The 18593-nt window shown below is 31.4% G+C and overlaps 1 protein-coding gene, 1 long non-coding RNA gene and 1 other non-coding gene across 3 annotated transcripts; 1 reads left to right on the top strand and 2 right to left on the bottom strand.

The window, feature by feature from the left end:
• Nucleotides 1–225: 225 nt before the first annotated feature.
• TRNAG-CCC (transfer RNA glycine (anticodon CCC)) lies at nucleotides 226–296 on the bottom strand. Its single transcript has one exon. It is a non-coding gene; the product is annotated as a tRNA-Gly (tRNA).
• Nucleotides 297–726: 430 nt separating this feature from the next.
• LOC112275630 (uncharacterized) lies at nucleotides 727–3095 on the bottom strand. Its single transcript, XM_024506168.3, has 3 exons — nucleotides 2741–3095; nucleotides 2222–2331; nucleotides 727–1028 (listed from the first exon to the last, which is right to left on the bottom strand). The coding sequence occupies exons 1-3, from the start codon at nucleotides 2965–2967 to the stop codon at nucleotides 1003–1005; spliced, it is 363 nt and encodes a 120-aa protein (XP_024361936.1). The 5' UTR covers nucleotides 2968–3095; the 3' UTR covers nucleotides 727–1002.
• A 10137-nt stretch (nucleotides 3096–13232) lies between these two features.
• Nucleotides 13233–16881, top strand: LOC149986575 (uncharacterized). Its single transcript, XR_016500408.1, has 2 exons — nucleotides 13233–14763; nucleotides 14884–16881. It is a non-coding gene; the product is annotated as an uncharacterized LOC149986575 (long non-coding RNA).
• The last annotated feature ends 1712 nt before the right edge of the window (nucleotides 16882–18593 follow it).

The raw sequence follows: 18593 nt of genomic DNA, 5'->3' as shown, positions 1-18593 counted from the left end.
ACCACAATTGTGTGGGCGGTGATATGATCGGGCGCGCACACCGGCGCTTCCTGCACCGAGCACAATTGACATTTAATTGGAGATGCAAGAGCATTGACATTAAATTGGGCCGCAAGAGCCCTAGCATTTCCGCCCTCGCCGGAGCATGTCTATGGCCACGATCTAAAGGCTAATCGCCTCCCTCTCGAGAGTGACGGATGTCGAGGCTGCCAAGAACATCGTGGTTGCGCAGCCGGGGAATCGAACCCCGGTCAGTACCGTGGGAGGGTACTATGATGCCACTACACCAGCTGCGCACGTGACATGCATCATATTGGTTTAGAAGCAATTTTAATGTCTTCTCATTCTCGCCCCTTTCGACGGAATCAACTTCACCCAATGCACTACCTCCGCAATGTTCTGAGGCTTCGAAAAACGCAACAAAACAGTTTAATTATCGATAAAATAAATAAATAAAGAAAAATGAAAAACCCTATCAAACCAATAATTCTATTGTGCACATTAATGTTCTCTCTTCCTTCGCTTTTTTTTCTTCTTATTATTATATTTTATTTTAAAATTGTGGAAATATATAGTCATGAATTGCCTAAGTGTAATTGGCTAGAAATTACTTGAAGTTTTAAGGCCAAGAACTTGCAAAACTTGAATTGAGAATCTTACTAGGATTGTTTACCACTTTTTTGAAAGCAACTGGAGCAAAAATACTTGTAATTCTAGCTCACAAAGTTCGTATAAAATCAACTGCATTAAGTGTTTGAAATAAGTACATGAGAGATCAGTGCAGGTCAACTCTGCTCTACAAATCCGCAACTGCACATAATTTACTAGGAAGGCGAGGTGGAGGTTGACATCTAAAACCCATTTTCAGTTCTGCCATGGTTTGTGTGTTTGGTGAACTTTATTAGGTTCTACTCAAGCTTCACTACCCTTCAGCTCTCCAAACTAGGTCCAAATGGTTCTCAGCCAGAAACCGCAGCGAGGAAAAGTCTCGGGTATTGCTTATCAGACATCGTCGATAATCCACAGTCCTGGCAGGATGAACACCATCAATATAATTCAATCGTATTGTAGACAATCTGCTACAGATATATTGCACAAACTGGGATAATGAAAGCAGGTGGCAACCAATGAAGTTAAATACCGCTCTAGGTTAGGGTGAAAATTGCGCCTAAATCACGTCGTGTCAAGCACATTTAGCCACGTCGTTTACTCATAACTTCTAAGCACCTTGACAAGCGCAGGATTCAATACCACGTGTAGTACCCTTAAGTGAAACATGCATGATTAGTATGGAGGAGACCAGAAATAAAGGACTTGGTACGTCACCTAGAACAGAATATGAAATTTAACAAGCTGAAGTACTAGTATGTTTTGTTGACATAGGTCTTGATATAACACTCTATGGACTTGCTTCTAATATTTGTTGAGATGTGAAACAGGTTAATAGAAACAGATTTGCAACTATGCGCTCACGTGGTGTCCTCACCATCTGCATGCATGTCTCCAATTCTACATCACACTCATGAACTGTACGCTATCTCGATCCTTATTTGGGTACACACAAGTCAATGTCGTTTACAAAAGCGCAGTATCGTCCCTGACAGTAAAATAAAATAACAGAACAGATGAATACAAATTTTTAAACAGGCATAACAGCGTCAACACTTCAGCGTTTCTGTTGATAAACCAGTATCTGCGCGGTATAAACCTGATTTATATATCAAGTGTCAATATGCAACCAAAGGCGTAACGAAGGAATAAATCTGACAGGGGATTAAGTTGGCTGCCTATACTGTCTCTCCCCCTCTCTCTCTCTCTCTCGCTCTCTCTCTCTCTCCCGCTCTCAAATTCGTACACGCACATGTCCACAACTTTACCACATATATGGAAAGCACTACATAAGAGGAAGCAAGCAAGGAGAGAGATAAAGTATGAAGATATTGATGCCCGCTTTCAAAAGAGATAACCTTTTCACCAATCGTTACGTTCTTGAAACTTTTTAAAATGTAATGCTGCACTCGGGATTTCACCAAACCACCCATGACGACCACTCTTTCGAAGTCTACTCCAGAGACTTCTATAAAGTAAGTCAGTTGATGAGGTTTTTTCTTTTTTCTTTTTTCTTTTTTCTTCTTTATTATAATAGCAGCAATGCTGACAAAAAAAAAAAAAAAAAAAAAAAAAAAAAAAAAAACTCATCACGAAATATCCATGTGCGTACCCCGAAGAAGAGCGCCTGGTGAGGAGCGGAGCTGGGACACGATTTGCGATGAAGCTGTTGCATTGTGCAAAGGCAGTAAAGATAGTACGCACGCCATTTCTCTGGGCAATCTATAAACCAACAATGACAGAGGACAGTTACAGTCAGCAAAAGACGAGAGACGCCGCATGAACTTCTATAACCTTTCATGACCTTGTGATTCCAGAACCGCCTCACCATTTGTAAGATGCAATCAGTATCCAACCTCCAATTGCACATATCACATAATTGCTACAAGGGTGACCCAGCTACCAGGGAAAGAAAAAACAAGTCAAAAGTTCGAGGGGGGGATCGACAGATCATCAAATCGAACTATGCTTAAATGGCACAGGGTCATTGACCAACAAAGTGTAGATCATCACACAATTCACGAAACTCAGCAGCTAAAAAACAGCTATACACAACATATCGTCGCCGAAGGCAAGTCAAACAAACATCTACGACACTCATTGAAATAAAAGTTGCTTCGCTCAAGCACACCTTCCAAAGAATGACGTCGGTGTGCGAGACTGCATGAAAGATGAGCCAGATGAGGAGAAGCTCCGAGAGGCAGCAGGTCGAGGCGCTCCAACTCCAACGCCTAATCCTTCTCTAGCTGCTGCACCCATTTCGCAACCACTCCTGACTGTCTTACTACCATTAAACCGCAACCCTGCTCTCGCAACTGAAGCAAAAGATCTCGCCATGTGGCGACTCGCGCCCGCCATTGCTCCTCGCCACTCCGACCCTTCTCTGCTCCAAGCTCGAAAATTCCGATTCCCCCTTCTGTCCAAAACCAAATTTCAGCTACAGGTTTGAACCAGGGCTCACATTCGACAATTCAATCAAGCGAAGGGGTCGTAATTGGCGACGCTACTGCGATCACGCCAGTTCGTTAATCCTGCGAGCCTCGCCAGGGGTTTAGGGTTCCAGCATCACCCTCCCGTTTCCTCGAGCTTGTTGAGGCTCTGGTCTGAAAATCCACTTCCATCTCGCTAGTGTGAATGGTACCCAGTTGGCCTCTGCTCCAAAACTGAAACCACTTTGATGGTTTGTGTGTGAATGACACCCATTGACGAAAGAGAGTTTTTTGAAACGGTATTTCTGGGATCTGAATTGTGTTGGCTATCGTTATAAAATTTTACTGTCAATTTTAATGTTAGTTTCTCTTGGTGTTAAATTCTTTGAAATTTTGATGGTTTGTTGTATGAATGTTTATTGTTGCATGATTGTTTTCCTTTGGTGTTGGTTACATACTCAAAGTATAACAATTTATAATATTTTTATTTTATTGTATGAACTTTAAGTATGTATTTTTTTAAAACCTATTACATAATTATTTTTATAGAAATAGTATTAAATACATATTATTATTTTTAAAAAATTCAAAATTTGTTGTACAAAGTTAGATCATCAATAGTTTTTGAAAATAACAACCAATTTAATTAAAAGAACACAAGATATAAAAGGTATTTTTAAATGCTCATTTTAAAATAAAATAAAATAAAATAACATGAAGAAAATGAGTTTAAATCAAAAAAAACTTCAAATGTATATATATATATATATATGTATGTGTGTGTGTATGTGTGTTTGCTACAAAAAACTCTTAATAAATAATAAATTTATGAAAAAAACACCACTACTACAATGAATTGCATATAATTATGAAAAAAAATAAAAAATATAGATAAAATGTACTATGAAAATTTAATGGTTTTAGATATTAACTATGAAATCAAAATACAATATTGAAGTTTCTACAACTTCAAATAAATGCCAAAACTACTAATGCAATGGTATAAAAATACCACATTAATATCTCATTGAATATACCAAAGAATTTCAAAAAATTCAATATAAGATGTAGTGATAAATAGATTAAAAAATATAAAATATAAAATATAAAAAACGCAATTGTGCTTTAGTGTCTAAAAGAAGGAACAATGACTTTCTTGTCTTTTGTTTATGATCGCTCTTCTTTGTCCTTCTCAATCCACAATGTTAATATATCATGAAAAATTAATTATATATAAATTATAATTTATTATTTCCTTTTACTTCTTATTATGTTATTTGATTTTAATTTTGATACACCATCTTGTCTCAAAGATGGGTTATAATATATTTTATGAAATAATTTAATATATATATATATATATATATATATATATATATAATTTTTTAGAACTTAATATTAAGATTTTAATTAAGTAATATCAATAATTAAATTTATTATTATATATATATATATATATATATATATATATATATTTTAAAGCCACATCTCAATGTTTTTAAAGCTACACCTTCTAAACCATGTAATGATTGATTTTTGGAAATAGGAAAGAAGAGACAAGGATAGAAAACAAGGCACTGGGATTGGAAACAGGAGACAAGGGATGGAAGACATAGAATACAAGACAAAAATATAGATAGACAAAATTGATCATAATATAATAATGTCAGATATGACTTTAATAACTCCCTACATAAGTATCACAAAATATAATTTTATTTTTCATATAACATGAAAAAATATTAGTTATTTTTAATTATTTTTTATAAGATAAAGAAAAATATATGCATTTTGATTGACTATTGAAAAAAGAATAAGAAGTGGTTGAAACCATGAAGATTTTTAAGAACCAAGTTGTTGGAATCTAATAATAGCTTCTTTATTTGCTAGATTGATTAAGGACATAGCATAGTAAAAAAGAGTGATAAAAAAGATTTTAGTTTTTGATCCATGTAAGATATATGTTTATTATTTTGCAACAACATCTCTTCAAATTTTCCAATTTTTTTAAAGTTTTTTTTGTGAATATCCAAAGCTAATTGAAAAATAATGCATAGGTTGTTGATACTTTTTATGTTGGAGATTTTTCAATAACTGTTCTATGATAAAGAACTATTTAATATCCCACAAAAATGTCACTTGAATATTTAATAAATACACATTCTTCTAGAATTGCAACAAAATTAGAGTAATATGTACTTGCAAGTATTAAACTTCTTATAAAGAATTTTTCTATGTACATGAGGAGAATGAGTACAAAAAGACATAGATATTATGCCATATGCTTTAGAGAAAAATACATCATATAATTTAAATTTTGAATATTTCAACAAGTGGAGAATCAATATTTTGTATGTATAAGATATCACACACCCTTGCAATTGGCTACATGACATAGTCCAATTTGCAGTAGATGCTTTTGCAATCACATGTAGAAAAAAATATATTGCATAAGGTGTATTTTTTTTTTGGATGTGAATTTGTATCATATTTTTATCCCGCCTTTGTTTTCTTTTTTATTTTTATTTTTTGGATAGATAGCTTGCTACTTTCATTCATCTTTCTCATTTTGTTCTAAGTCATATATATATATATATATATATATATATATATTTTTTGTCAATGTACATTTTTCAAAAGAGCTTCTTTATTTTGTTGCAATAAGATTGTAGAGATATATAAGAACTACATTAACTTCGTGATTTTTCTCACGGATATACATATTAATTCTAATAATTATTTAAATAATATGAATAAATAGAAATAGATAAAAATACATCAATTTCATAATATCTTTTAGAGAATCTTTCTAAAAGCTTTATAAATGAGATTTTATTTTTTATACTTGTTTATAGGTGATAGATGGATTAGAAATTTAGCCAATAAGTTAGCTACATATCGCATTTATAAATAGCTTGTAGTATAAGCTAACATTCTTGTCAATTCTTTTGTCTCTTTTTGATTAAGAATATATATATATATATATATATATATATATATATATTTTTTTAAATTAGCATATTATCTAGACGTGAATAATCTATTTCTAAAATTGATATTATTTTCAGAATTTTGTTTTCCTAATCTTCTCTTTTATTTATCTTAAGAATCATTAAAAATCATTTTTTTCTATTGTATAATGATGAGAGAGCTTGGTGAATAAAAAATGCAATAGCACAAATTCAAGAGCGATTGAAGAAGTTAATGCTTGCTATGCATCAACTCAATTTACTACCACAAAGAGAAAAAAGATTGACAAGTAGTGAAGATATAGAAATGATTGGAGCTACTTCAATATCTACATCAAATTATACTACTCTTTCTATGGTGGGACATAATTCAAGTATTAAAAAACCAAGAATTATCTTATCCAGGAAGTTTGATGGTATAAGATTAAATTTCAAGGATTCATCAATTTAGTACAACTGACATTTGAACTTTAATTCCAAAGCTATCTAACTCCAAGATTACAAGTCAAGTTTATTTATAAACTTCTTTTAGGTTTTTAATATTATGATTTTTATCTTTTTTTAAATGACATGATTAAATATTGAATAATTTAGAGATTTTTTTGGCAAAGTTTTGATTCATTTATGGAACATATGATACATTTTGCGTTGTAACAAATAAGATCCATATTTTACAATAAGGCAATTAATTTATAATATTGTATGCTTGACAATTTTCACAACTTGCAACAAGTATTAATCAAGATGATGCTACACTCATTAATCAATTTTTTTATAGATTATAACATGAGGTAAAAAAATTGATGCTTAATTTATCTCACTTTAAATATTAAATCAAGCAATCAGCTTAGATGTGAAGTGTAATAACCAACTTTTTAAATTTTGATTTAAAAGTTGCAAAAGTAGGCCTCAATATTATTTCAACTTTATGGAAACAACAACGTCTTTTCAATACATATATTTAGAAGTAGAGGATATGCAAATTCATGGGATATGTTTCAAATTTCTCATTGAGTAAGAAAAGACTTGTTGTTTCCAGAAAGGATTGTGTTTATATTATGGAGAACCTAAGTAGACTACTCAACATTGTTCAAAGAAGCAATACAACCATAAAATAAGGAGTATAGCTATTAAAGAAGTCACTATGCAAAAAAATAAATTTTCTCAACTATAATAAAGATTGCGCAATTCGAACCTTGTACAACACCTAATAAAGGTTATAATCTCTCTTTAGAATCTTCTCATTGTTTTTCAATGATGTTAATTTAAGACCTAAATATCACAAAGCTTCTATCCTACTAGATTCAAGAGTCTTAGTTCATTTCTTAAATGAAGAATTTGTTAAAAAATATAACATATCTTTAATGAAGAAACCTAAACTTCTTCATGTAGAAGTTGTAGATTGTCCTCTATTGTCTTTCAAAGATATTATTCATGAAATCCTTCCTATACAAGTAACAATTAATGGTCATAGTAGCTTTATAATATTTAAAATTATTAGATTTTTTTTGAATTTATTTATTTCAAATTTATCATTATTAAAAAATATAATCTTTAAATAGATTGAATTTCTTTTAATCTTTATTTTTTTGAAAAAATAATTAAGAATGTTAATAAAAAAAAAATTGTGAGTCTAATACAACCAAATCCATTATTGTAGGTGCAAGAAATTTCTTGCATGTTACAAAAGAAAGATCACTTTGTGTTATTTATGCCATACATGTTTTTAATAATAAAAAGACTTTAAGTAGAATTCTAAGTTAATATCAAGATTTTTAAGATATATTTGAGAAAAAAATAAATATATTTTTTTAGAACATTATTCCTATAATTACTCAATTGACCTTCAAGAGAGAATTCAATTGTCATTTGGACCAATCTACAATTTATCATAAAATAAATTGACTAATTTTAAGGAGTATATCAAAGAGAATTTGGCCTAAAATTTTATATGTCATTCCAAATCTCCAATAAGAGCTCCAATCTTATTTTTAAAGAAAAATAAATAAATCATTACATATGTATGTAAATTATTGAGGATTTAACAAGATCACCATTAAAAATAAGTACTCTCTATCTTTGATATTTAGACTTCTTAATCAATTAAATCAAGTTAAAATCTATACAAAAATAGATCTACAAGAAATATACAATCTAATATGCATCAAAAAAGGTGATGAATAAAAGATTGTATTTTGAACTAGGTATGGACATTTTGAATACAATGTCATGCCTTTTGGACTTACAAATGTATCAACAACTTTTCAACATTTAATGAATGATGTCTTTTGAGAGTTTTTGGATAATTTTATTGTCTATCATTTGAAAAATATCTTAATTTACTCTTAAAATGTAAAAGAAAATAAACTTCATATTCATTGTATTACAAAAACTAAAAGATATAGGACTCTATGCTAAGATAGTATATATTTTATACTATTCAATTTAACTTCTTAAGATACATCATTTTAAATGATGAATTCATAATGGATCTTAAAAAAATTCAAACCATTATAGATTGAAAGATTTCAAAAATGATAAGAAATGTTAAATATTTTTTAGAATTTGCTAATTACTATTGGATCTTTATCAAGATTTTTTTTAAAAAAAATTAGCTCTACTTATATGTTTGACTTGTAAAAATAAACTTCAATGGAATTAAAAAGTGGGAGAATTATTTGAAGCTTTGATGGCAAGTTTTGTTTCTATATCAATCTTATATTGTGACACTTTTTTTAAGCCATTTTTTTATGGAAATAGACACACAAAGCTTTGCTTTAGATGCTATAATATTACAAATAGAAATAAATAAAAAAATTTATCTAATAATTTTTTATTTAATTTTTTTTCAATAATTAAGAGTAGCTACAAGATTTACAACACAAATTCTTACAATTATAGCTTTGTTTCAAGAATGTCACTATTATCTAAAATATATTTTTAATTTAAACACTATATATATATGAATTACAAGAACCTTGAGTATTTTATATCAGCATATATTTTTAATTGTTTTGAAGCTTATTAGATCATGTTTTTATCAAGATTTGAATTTAAGATTAGTTATTGTCTAAGAAAATAATAAGGTATGTGAAATGCTCTTTTTAAATAATCTTATCTTATACCAAAAAAAGAAATTCAACTTTTGATTAACAGTAGACAATTTTCTTTAAACTAGAGGAATTTCATTTTTAATCAATGAAATCAAAATTAATTGTTGATTCAAATTTTTTTAAGTAAGTTCAATTAAATATATCTTCTGATCTTCTTGTTTGTGATATTAAGAGAAATTATTCAAAATTTCATGATACTTCTAAGTTTGACTTTAAGAATAGTCTAATCTATTTAAAAAAATAATTATATATTTTTTAAAAATATAATAATATATTCTTAAAACTCATCATAATTTTTTAATAATTGGATATTTTAGATATAATAAGACTTTAGTGGTATTATTCAAAGATTTTTGGTGGCCTTAAATATAAAAGGTAGTCAAAGACCTTGTATAATTATATAATATTTATTCAAAATCAAAAACTCCTTGTTATCAATCTGATGGACTTTTTCAGCCATTATCTATTTCAAAACAATCATCGTCATCTATTTCTATAGATTTTATCATAGATCTAGTAATTTTAATATCATATAATTCTATATTTATAATAGAAGATTTTTTTTATGAAGATGGTATATTTTGTATCATATATAAAATCTATTTTAGGTGAAGAAATAGAATTTTTTTTTATTGACAATATCTATTGCTATCATAGATTGTTCAAGGATATTATATCAAATAAGAGGATTCAATTTGTATTAAGATTTTAGAAAATATTTTCAAGATTCTAAAGATGGATATAAATTTATTTTTGGCTTTCTATTTTCAAATTGATGGATAAATAAAGTACATAAGTCAAGTTTTGAAGCAATATTTGAGGTATAGTATCAACTACAAATCAAATGATTAGACATTTTTTTTGCCATTAATAAAGTTTACTTATAATAATAAAATAAATTCTTCTATTCAATAAATATCTTTTTATATTTATTTGAGCTAAATATAAAAATAAATACATATCTTTAAAAAAAATTTAAGACCAATAAAAAATCAATACATATATATATCACAAGGAATAACTTCAATTCAATATTGACAATAAGATATAATTACTTTGTTATGATACCAAGATTATTTGTCTTTGTATCAAGTTGGATTACCATAAACTTGAACCATTTTTTATACGTAAATAAGTCAATGTAATTATTTGTTAATTACATCTAATGAAATCTATGAACATCCATTATATATTTTATTTTTCTTTTTTTGAGCCATATAAGATAATTAATATCCTAAAAAAAGACAAATATCATTGCCTCCTATAGAAATAGATAATAATTAAGAATTTGAGATAGAAGAAGTCTTAGACTCAAAGCACTGCCAAAATAAATTAAAATATCTTGTTCATTAAAGTAGATACAATATTAGTGAACACACATAGAAATTAACAAAGAATCTTATAAATAAAGAGAGAAGATTAAATATTTTCATAAACAATATCCATCAAAATCAAGATAAAGAGTCAAGAAATTCCTTGCTATAAAATAAAAAATATTTAATAGAAATTACATTCTATCTTTTATACTTTATTATGAATTCTTTGTATTTTATGGTATTAATAAGATAGAAAATCTACAACTAGAAAATTCAATTAAAAAAATATTATTTATTGACCTATTGGATGAAATATTATGATTGTCATAGCCTTCAAAATGATGTAATCAAGATGAAGATCTTCAAAAATGACATGTTTTTCATTGAATAAATAGTGAGATAAAATGCATTTGATATCACAACCTTAAGAGAAACTCTCGATGGTTGGTGACTTTATTCAAGGTAGAAATAATTCTTGATGATATAACAAATTGTCACGGACATACATATAATTACCTATATGAATAGATAAAAGTATGTAAAAGTAGGTTAATTATGTAATATCTTCTAGAGAAGCTTCTTAGAAGCTTCATAGACGCTGTTTTGACTTTATAGGAGTCTATAGTTGACTTTTAGGTTAGAAACTTGGTCAACAAGTTAGCCATGTGCCACGCATGTTGGAAGCTTAAAGAACAAGCTAACTACGTGGTCCATCCATAGAAAACTTGCCTTGCAAGCAAAGGCATGTGGCCTAGAAAGTCAACATATATTGGAGGTCTTATAGAACATCGCCACGTGGCTTCTAGTTAGATAGTATATATAGAGGCAAGAGTGAAGCCCTCTTCACTCTTGTCAACTCCTTTCTTGCTTCTAGTCTAGTTTCAAGGGTCTCTAGTTTTCTTGTATTTTGGCAATAGCCATTCCAGTTTCTTTCTTAATATACATATTTCTATTTTGTCCTATTTCTTTTTGAGAAAAGTCTCACTTACTCTTTAGCTTTCATCGAGTTCTTGTCCTTGACAGATTGACAAGAGTACACTTACAATATCAGAGCTTTGTCTTTTCTTGATTAAGAGTGGATTATCCCTTTTTCTTGATAAGACATAAGCGCATTAGAAGTTGCGGATTACCCTCTTTTAAACTGATATTGTTCTTAGTATTTTCTTTGTTATCAATTCCTCTCTTCTATTTGTTTTGAGCGTTATTAGACATCTTCTCTTTTCTAAGTGCTACTATGGCAGAGCTTGTTGAAATGAAGAGTGCAATGGCACAGATGCAAGAACAATTGAGGGAGTTAATGCTTGCGATGCATCAACTCAATTTACCACCACAAGGAGCAACAAGAATGGTAGGAAGTGAAGATATAGAGATGATTGGGGCTGCTTCAACATCTGCACCAAACCATGTCCCTTCTCCCAGAATGGAACACCCTTCGAGTGTTAGAGAACCGAGAGTTGCCTTGCCCGAGAAGTTTGATGGTACCAGATCCAAGTTTCGAGGATTCATCAATCAGGTCCAACTAGTGATTGAACTTCAACCCCAGAGCTATCCAACTCCAGGGTCACAAGTAAGATTCATTGGTACACTTCTTTCAGGTTCAGCATTGTCATGGTTTTCATCTTTTCTTGAACGACGAGATCCAATATTGGATAATCTGGAGGCTTTTTTGGCGGAGTTTCGATCCATGTTTGGAGAACATGATGCAATTCGTGTTGCAACCAACAAGATCCGTATTTTGCGACAAGGCAATCGATCAGTAACATTATATGCTTCGCAATTTCGACAACTTGCAACTGATATCAAGTGGGATGATGTCGCACTTCTGAGTCAATTTCTCTACGGATTACAATATGAGGTAAAGAAATTGATGCTTAATTTACCTGATCCTCAAACATTGAGTCAAGCAATTGACTTTGCTGTGAAGTGCGACAATCGACTTTTTGAATTTCGATCCGAGAGTCGCACAAGTGGGCCTCAACGTTACTACAATTCAATGGCAACACCGTCGTCTCCTCAACACATACCTTCAGAAGTAGAGGATATGCAAATTGATGCGGTACGTTTCAAACCTCTTACTGAGCAAGAAAAGTCTCGTCGTCGACAAGAAGGATTGTGCTTATATTGTGGAGAACCTAAGCACACTGCTCAACATTGTCCAAAGAAGCGACGTAACTACAAAATGAGGAGTACGACTGTCAAAGAAGACAGTATGTCGGAAAACGAGTACGTCCAGCTACAATAGGGACCGTGCGGCTGGAATCTTGTACAACTTCTAATAAAGGTCCTATCCTCTCCTCAGAACCATCTCCTTGTTTTATAATAGATGTGCATTTAGGACCTAATAATTACAAAGCCTCTGCCTTGGTAGATTCAGGAGCCTCATCTTGTTTTTTAGATGAAGAATTTGCTAGATGTCATAGAATATCATTCATACAAAAAACTAAACCTGTACACGTAGAAGTCATAGATGGTCGTCCGTTGTCTTCTGGAGATGTAACTCACGAAACACTTCCTGTAGATGTAGTAATAAATGGTCATAGTAGTTGCGTAATTTTTAATATAATTAGATCTCCCTCTAATCCAGTAATTTTAGGCTTATCATGGTTAGAAAAGTATAATCCTCGAATAGATTGGATTTCTCGTAAACTTGATTTTTCTCAGAGCATTAGTAACAGTTCTATTAACCAAGTAAAAAACCATGAGTCTAGTATAGTAAAACTCGCACCTATAGGTGCAAAAGCATTTATACACGCAGCAAAAGAAGGATCAACTTTTGCTATTTATGCTGCACCTATTTCTGAAAGCGTAAAGACTTCAAGTGGCATTCCAAGTCAATATCAGGATTATCAAGACGTTTTTGAGAAAAAGAATGCAGATATTCTTCCTGAGCATCGCCCATACGATTGTTCAATCGATCTCAAGGAAGGAACTCAGCCACCATTTGGACCAATTTACAGTTTATCGCAAGATGAGTTGGCTGAACTCAAGACATATATTGACGAGAATTTAGCGAAGAATTTCATACGCCATTCAAAATCTCCAGCAGGAGCTCCAATTCTATTCGTAAAGAAAAAAGATGGATCTTTACGAATGTGTGTTGACTATCGAGGACTCAACAAGATCATAATCAAGAACAGGTATCCATTACCTTTGATATCAGGACTCCTTGACCAGTTAAATCAAGCTAAGATCTATACAAAAATAGATCTAAGAGGAGCATATAATCTAGTACGGATCAAAGAAGGAGATGAATGGAAGACTGCGTTTCGAACCAGGTACGGGCATTTTGAATATAATGTCATGCCTTTTGGACTCACGAATGCACCAGCTGCTTTTCAACATCTCATGAATGATATATTTCGTGAATTCTTAGACAATTTTGTCGTCTGCTACCTAGACGATATCCTGATTTATTCTAAGAATGTTGAAGAACATGAAATACATGTTCGTCAAGTATTACAAAAACTCAGAGATGCAGGATTGTACGCCAAGATGGAAAAGTGTGTATTTCACACTACTCAAGTTGACTTTTTAGGATACATCATTTCAAATGATGGTCTTATGATGGATTCTAAGAAAGTCCAAACAATCATGGATTGGAAGATTCCAAAGACTGTAAGAGATGTCCAATGTTTCTTGGGATTTGCCAATTACTATCGGATCTTCATCAAAGACTTCTCACGAGTTGCAGCTCCACTTATACGCTTGACTAGTAAAGATAAATTCCAATGGAATCAAGAAGCGGAAGCAGCATTTGAAGCCTTGAAGACATCGTTTGTCTCTGCACCAGTCTTATATCGTGTTGACTTTTCCAAGGCATTTTTTATGGAAACAGACGCATCGGATTTTGCCTTGGGTGCAGTTTTATCACAAATGGGAACAGATGACAAACTTCATCCGATAGCTTTTCATTCAAGAAAATTCTCAGCAGCCGAGATCAATTATGAGATCCACGATAAAGAACTTCTTGCAATCGTGGATTCTTTTCAAGAATGGCGTCATTATCTAGAAGGTGCTTCTAGTCCAGTCATTGTGTATACAGATCACAAGAACCTCGAGTATTTCATGTCAGCACGCGTGTTGAATCGTCGTCAAGCTCGTTGGAGTATGTCTTTGTCAAGATTCGAGTTCATTATCACTTATCGGCCAGGAAAACAACAAGCTTTGTCCGATGCCCTGTCTAGACGTTCTTATTTTGCACCAAAAGAAGGAGATGCAGCTTTTGAGCAACAAAGAACGGTCCTCTTGAAACCGGAGCAATTTCATCTCCGAGCAGTGAAATCAACATTGACTGTTGATTCAACTTTTCTCAAGCAAATCCAGTCCAGTATGTCCTCAGACCCTCTTGTTCATGATATCGAGAATAATTCTTCCAAGTCTCATGATTCTTCTAAGTTCGAGTTCAAGAATAATCTATTATATTTTGAAGGACGCCTATATGTTCCAGAAGGAAAAGCACGTTTGCGTGTTCTTCAAGCACGTCATGACTTTCCAGCAGCAGGACACTTTGGATATAATAAGACTTTGGAACTCATATCAAGAGATTTTTGGTGGCCACAAATGTGGAAGTCAGTCAAAGACTTTGTACAATCATGTGATATTTGTTCAAGATCAAAAATTCCTCGACATCGACCTTACGGACTTCTTCAGCCATTACCTATACCAGAACAACCATGGTCTTCTGTTTCTATGGATTTCATCACAGATCTTCCAAACTCAAGATCTTATGATTCTATATTTGTGATAGTAGATCGTTTCACCAAGATGGCACATTTTATGCCATGTACAAAATCTATCACAGGTGAAGAAACAGCTAAGCTTTTCATTGATAATATCTATCGCTATCATGGATTGCCTAAAGATATCATATCGAATAGGGGAACTCAATTTGTGTCGAGATTTTGGAGGACTCTTTTCAAGATTTTAAAAGTGGACATAAAGCTATCTTCAGCTTTCCATCCTCAAACTGATGGACAAACAGAGCACGTAAACCAAGTCTTGGAACAGTATTTAAGGTATACCATCAACTACCAACAAGATGATTGGACAAACCTTCTGCCATTGGCAGAGTTTGCTTATAATAATACGATACATTCCTCCACGCAACAAACACCTTTCTTTGCCAATTATGGCTATCATCCACGACTTGATACTTTTGATTTTTCAAAAGTTGATAATCCTGCAGCAGAAGATATGGCAAATCGGTTGTCAGAGTTACATGCAATAATGAAGGCGCAGTTGAAGAAAGCTCAAGAACAACAAAAGATAAATGCAGATGTATATCGTAAAGAGCAACCACAACTCAACGTGGGTGATAAGGTATGGCTACTTCGTCGCAATATCAAGACCACTCGACTTTGTGACAAATTGGACTATCGTAGGCTTGGCCCCTTTTCTGTTTCTGAACAGATCAACCCAGTTGCATATCGGTTACATCTACCGGAGTCAATGAAGATCCATCCTGTATTCCACGTGTCTCTTCTTGAACCATATAAGACAGTGGATATACAAGGAAGAAGACAAATGCCACCGCCTCCTATAGAAGTAAATAATAATGAAGAATTTGAGGTGGAAGAGATATTAGACTCAAGGCGGCGCCGAAATAAGCTGGAATATCTTGTTCATTGGTGCGGATATGATATTAGTGAGCGCACATGGGAGCCATCCAGGAATCTAGCAAATGCATCAGCTAAAGTCAAAGTTTTTCATCAACGACATCCATCAAAACCAAGATGAAAACCTCTTTTATAAAAGAGACAAGATTGAGGAAGTTATGAAGGCCTCAACAGTGATCAAATAACAGGGTGGTCTTCTCGCCCTGGAATGGGACACTATCGATGGCTAAGAGGACCCATCAACTATCTTCGAAGAGAACAAAGATCAGAGTATGTAGCAAATACAATTCGCCGCATATTAGATTTTCTCAATATAGAGTCACCGCTCCTCGTGGAACTCGTCCCTAGAAGGGGGGGTAATGTCACGGACATACATATAATTACCTATATGAATAGATAAAAGTATGTAAAAGTAGGTTAATTATGTAATATCTTCTAGAGAAGCTTCTTAGAAGCTTCATAGACGCTGTTTTGACTTTATAGGAGTCTATAGTTGACTTTTAGGTTAAAAACTTGGTCAACAAGTTAGCCATGTGCCACGCATGTTGGAAGCTTAAAGAACAAGCTAACTACGTGGTCCATCCATAGAAAACTTGCCTTGCAAGCAAAGGCATGTGGCCTAGAAAGTCAACATATATTGGAGGTCTTATAGAACATCGCCACGTGGCTTCTAGTTAGATAGTATATATAGAGGCAAGAGTGAAGCCCTCTTCACTCTTGTCAACTCCTTTCTTGCTTCTAGTCTAGTTTCAAGGGTCTCTAGTTTTCTTGTATTTTGGCAATAGCCATTCCAGTTTCTTTCTTAATATACATATTTCTATTTTGTCCTATTTCTTTTTGAGAAAAGTCTCACTTACTCTTTAGCTTTCATCGAGTTCTTGTCCTTGACACAAATATTTTATTTAAAAAAAGATATGAAGGTATCAACAATGATCAAATAAAAAGGTGATTTTTTTGTCCTAAAATAGGACATTATTGATTATTAAGAAGACCTATCAATTACCTTTAAAGAAAACAACAATCATAATATGTACAAATACAAATCATAGTATCTTAGAATTTATTAATATTTGATCATTATTTTCTATGGGACTTATTCTTAAAAAAAAAGATGATATTAGAGACATATTTCTTTACTTTAATAATTATTAAGATAATATAAATAAATAAAAATAGATAAAAGTAGATTAATTTCATAATATCTTTTAAAAAATCTTCCTAGAAGCTTTATAGACATGATATCAACTTTATACATAGCTATAGGTGATACATGGATTTGTACTAAAATATGTATTGTATAAATTCAATGAATTAAATGGTGTTAATTTATATCTAATTTTTTAAAATTTATACATTTTATAGTTGATTCCATCAATTATACAATAATATTTGGTCTTTAAGTAATAATTTTTACTAATAACTTATAATAATTCAATATCATAAATTTTCTTAATTGATGTATTTGAATCCATCAAAAAAATCCCACTGAACAAGTAAGTAACAGGAACAAAAAAATATTGTCGCCATTGGCCAATTGTAGATACTTTGCTCTACTTATGCTGCCTATACACCTCCACAATGAACTATATCAAACTTTGCTTTTTGATTGGATTTGCAAAGCTGCACTATGTCATATCTATGTCTCCTTGCATCTCATGCAATTTTTTGTCAAGTCTTTATTAAATCATTATACACAATTTAAAATATTACTTGAATAATGTGTTGATTCTTAGACAAAAAAACCAAAAACTAGTTGATTAATAGTCCTTAGGAATTCAACTATTTGCAATGCTTTTTTAATAATAATAATTAGGTGAAACCTTTGAATATGAACATAGTAATGACCTTGGATGGGAGATTATTCTAACAAAGTACATCTTTGTCTAAACCTAAGAAATAAATATTTTTTTTAATCAAGGAACTAAGTTGTCTTTATTTTCTTTTTTATTTTTATAACAAATCATCTATTTTTTGAAGAAATTTGATCAATTGGGTGTAAAATTTAAATGCACATTGTAGCCATTTGTTTATTTTTTTAGTCACTATTTAATCTTATATTTATTCTATGTATTTTTATCTATTTATTTATTTTATTTTGTAATTTTTCTTTCCTAATTATGACCTTTAATATTATCATTTCTTACATTAATTTTTAAGATCACTAAATAGCAAAAAATCAAAGTGACTATTTGAATTTGTAATCAAGGTTCTTAGGATTTTAAGTATTATGTGTAGAGATTGCATTTTTGTTCTAAAAGTAGAGTAGGCTAATATTATAAGTCATAAATTTTAATGATATTTGTTGCAAAGGATTTACAAACTTCATCCAATCTACCAAAAAACAAGATTATATATACCAAATATTCCTAATTCTACTTATACAAATAATATCAATAAATCTTTATCTACTCTACAAACAAACCTAAAAAAATTATTTGTAACAATACATGATTGCACCATCATCAATACACTATGAAGTTAAAACTACAAGGATGGCAAAACAAAGAATATGAAGAAAAAGAACACTAATTATAAAACATGT

Source organism: Physcomitrium patens, chromosome 23 (genome assembly GCF_059467195.1).
Source record: "Physcomitrium patens ecotype Gransden chromosome 23, ASM5946719v1, whole genome shotgun sequence".
NCBI lineage: Eukaryota > Viridiplantae > Streptophyta > Bryopsida > Funariales > Funariaceae > Physcomitrium > Physcomitrium patens.
This window is presented reverse-complemented; position numbering and strand designations above follow the sequence as displayed.

Bases quoted from the DNA above. Each gene is read 5' to 3' on its own strand.
- LOC112275630 (XM_024506168.3), bottom strand. From the start codon at position 2,967: ATGGCGGGCGCGAGTCGCCACATGGCGAGATCTTTTGCTTCAGTTGCG. The intron at 2,332-2,740 runs GTGTGCTTGAGC...GTTGGTTTATAG, and splicing joins CCGACGTCATTCTTTGGAAG to ATTGCCCAGAGAAATGGCGT. The intron at 1,029-2,221 runs GTACGCACATGG...TCATCCTGCCAG, and splicing joins ACCAGGCGCTCTTCTTCGGG to GACTGTGGATTATCGACGAT.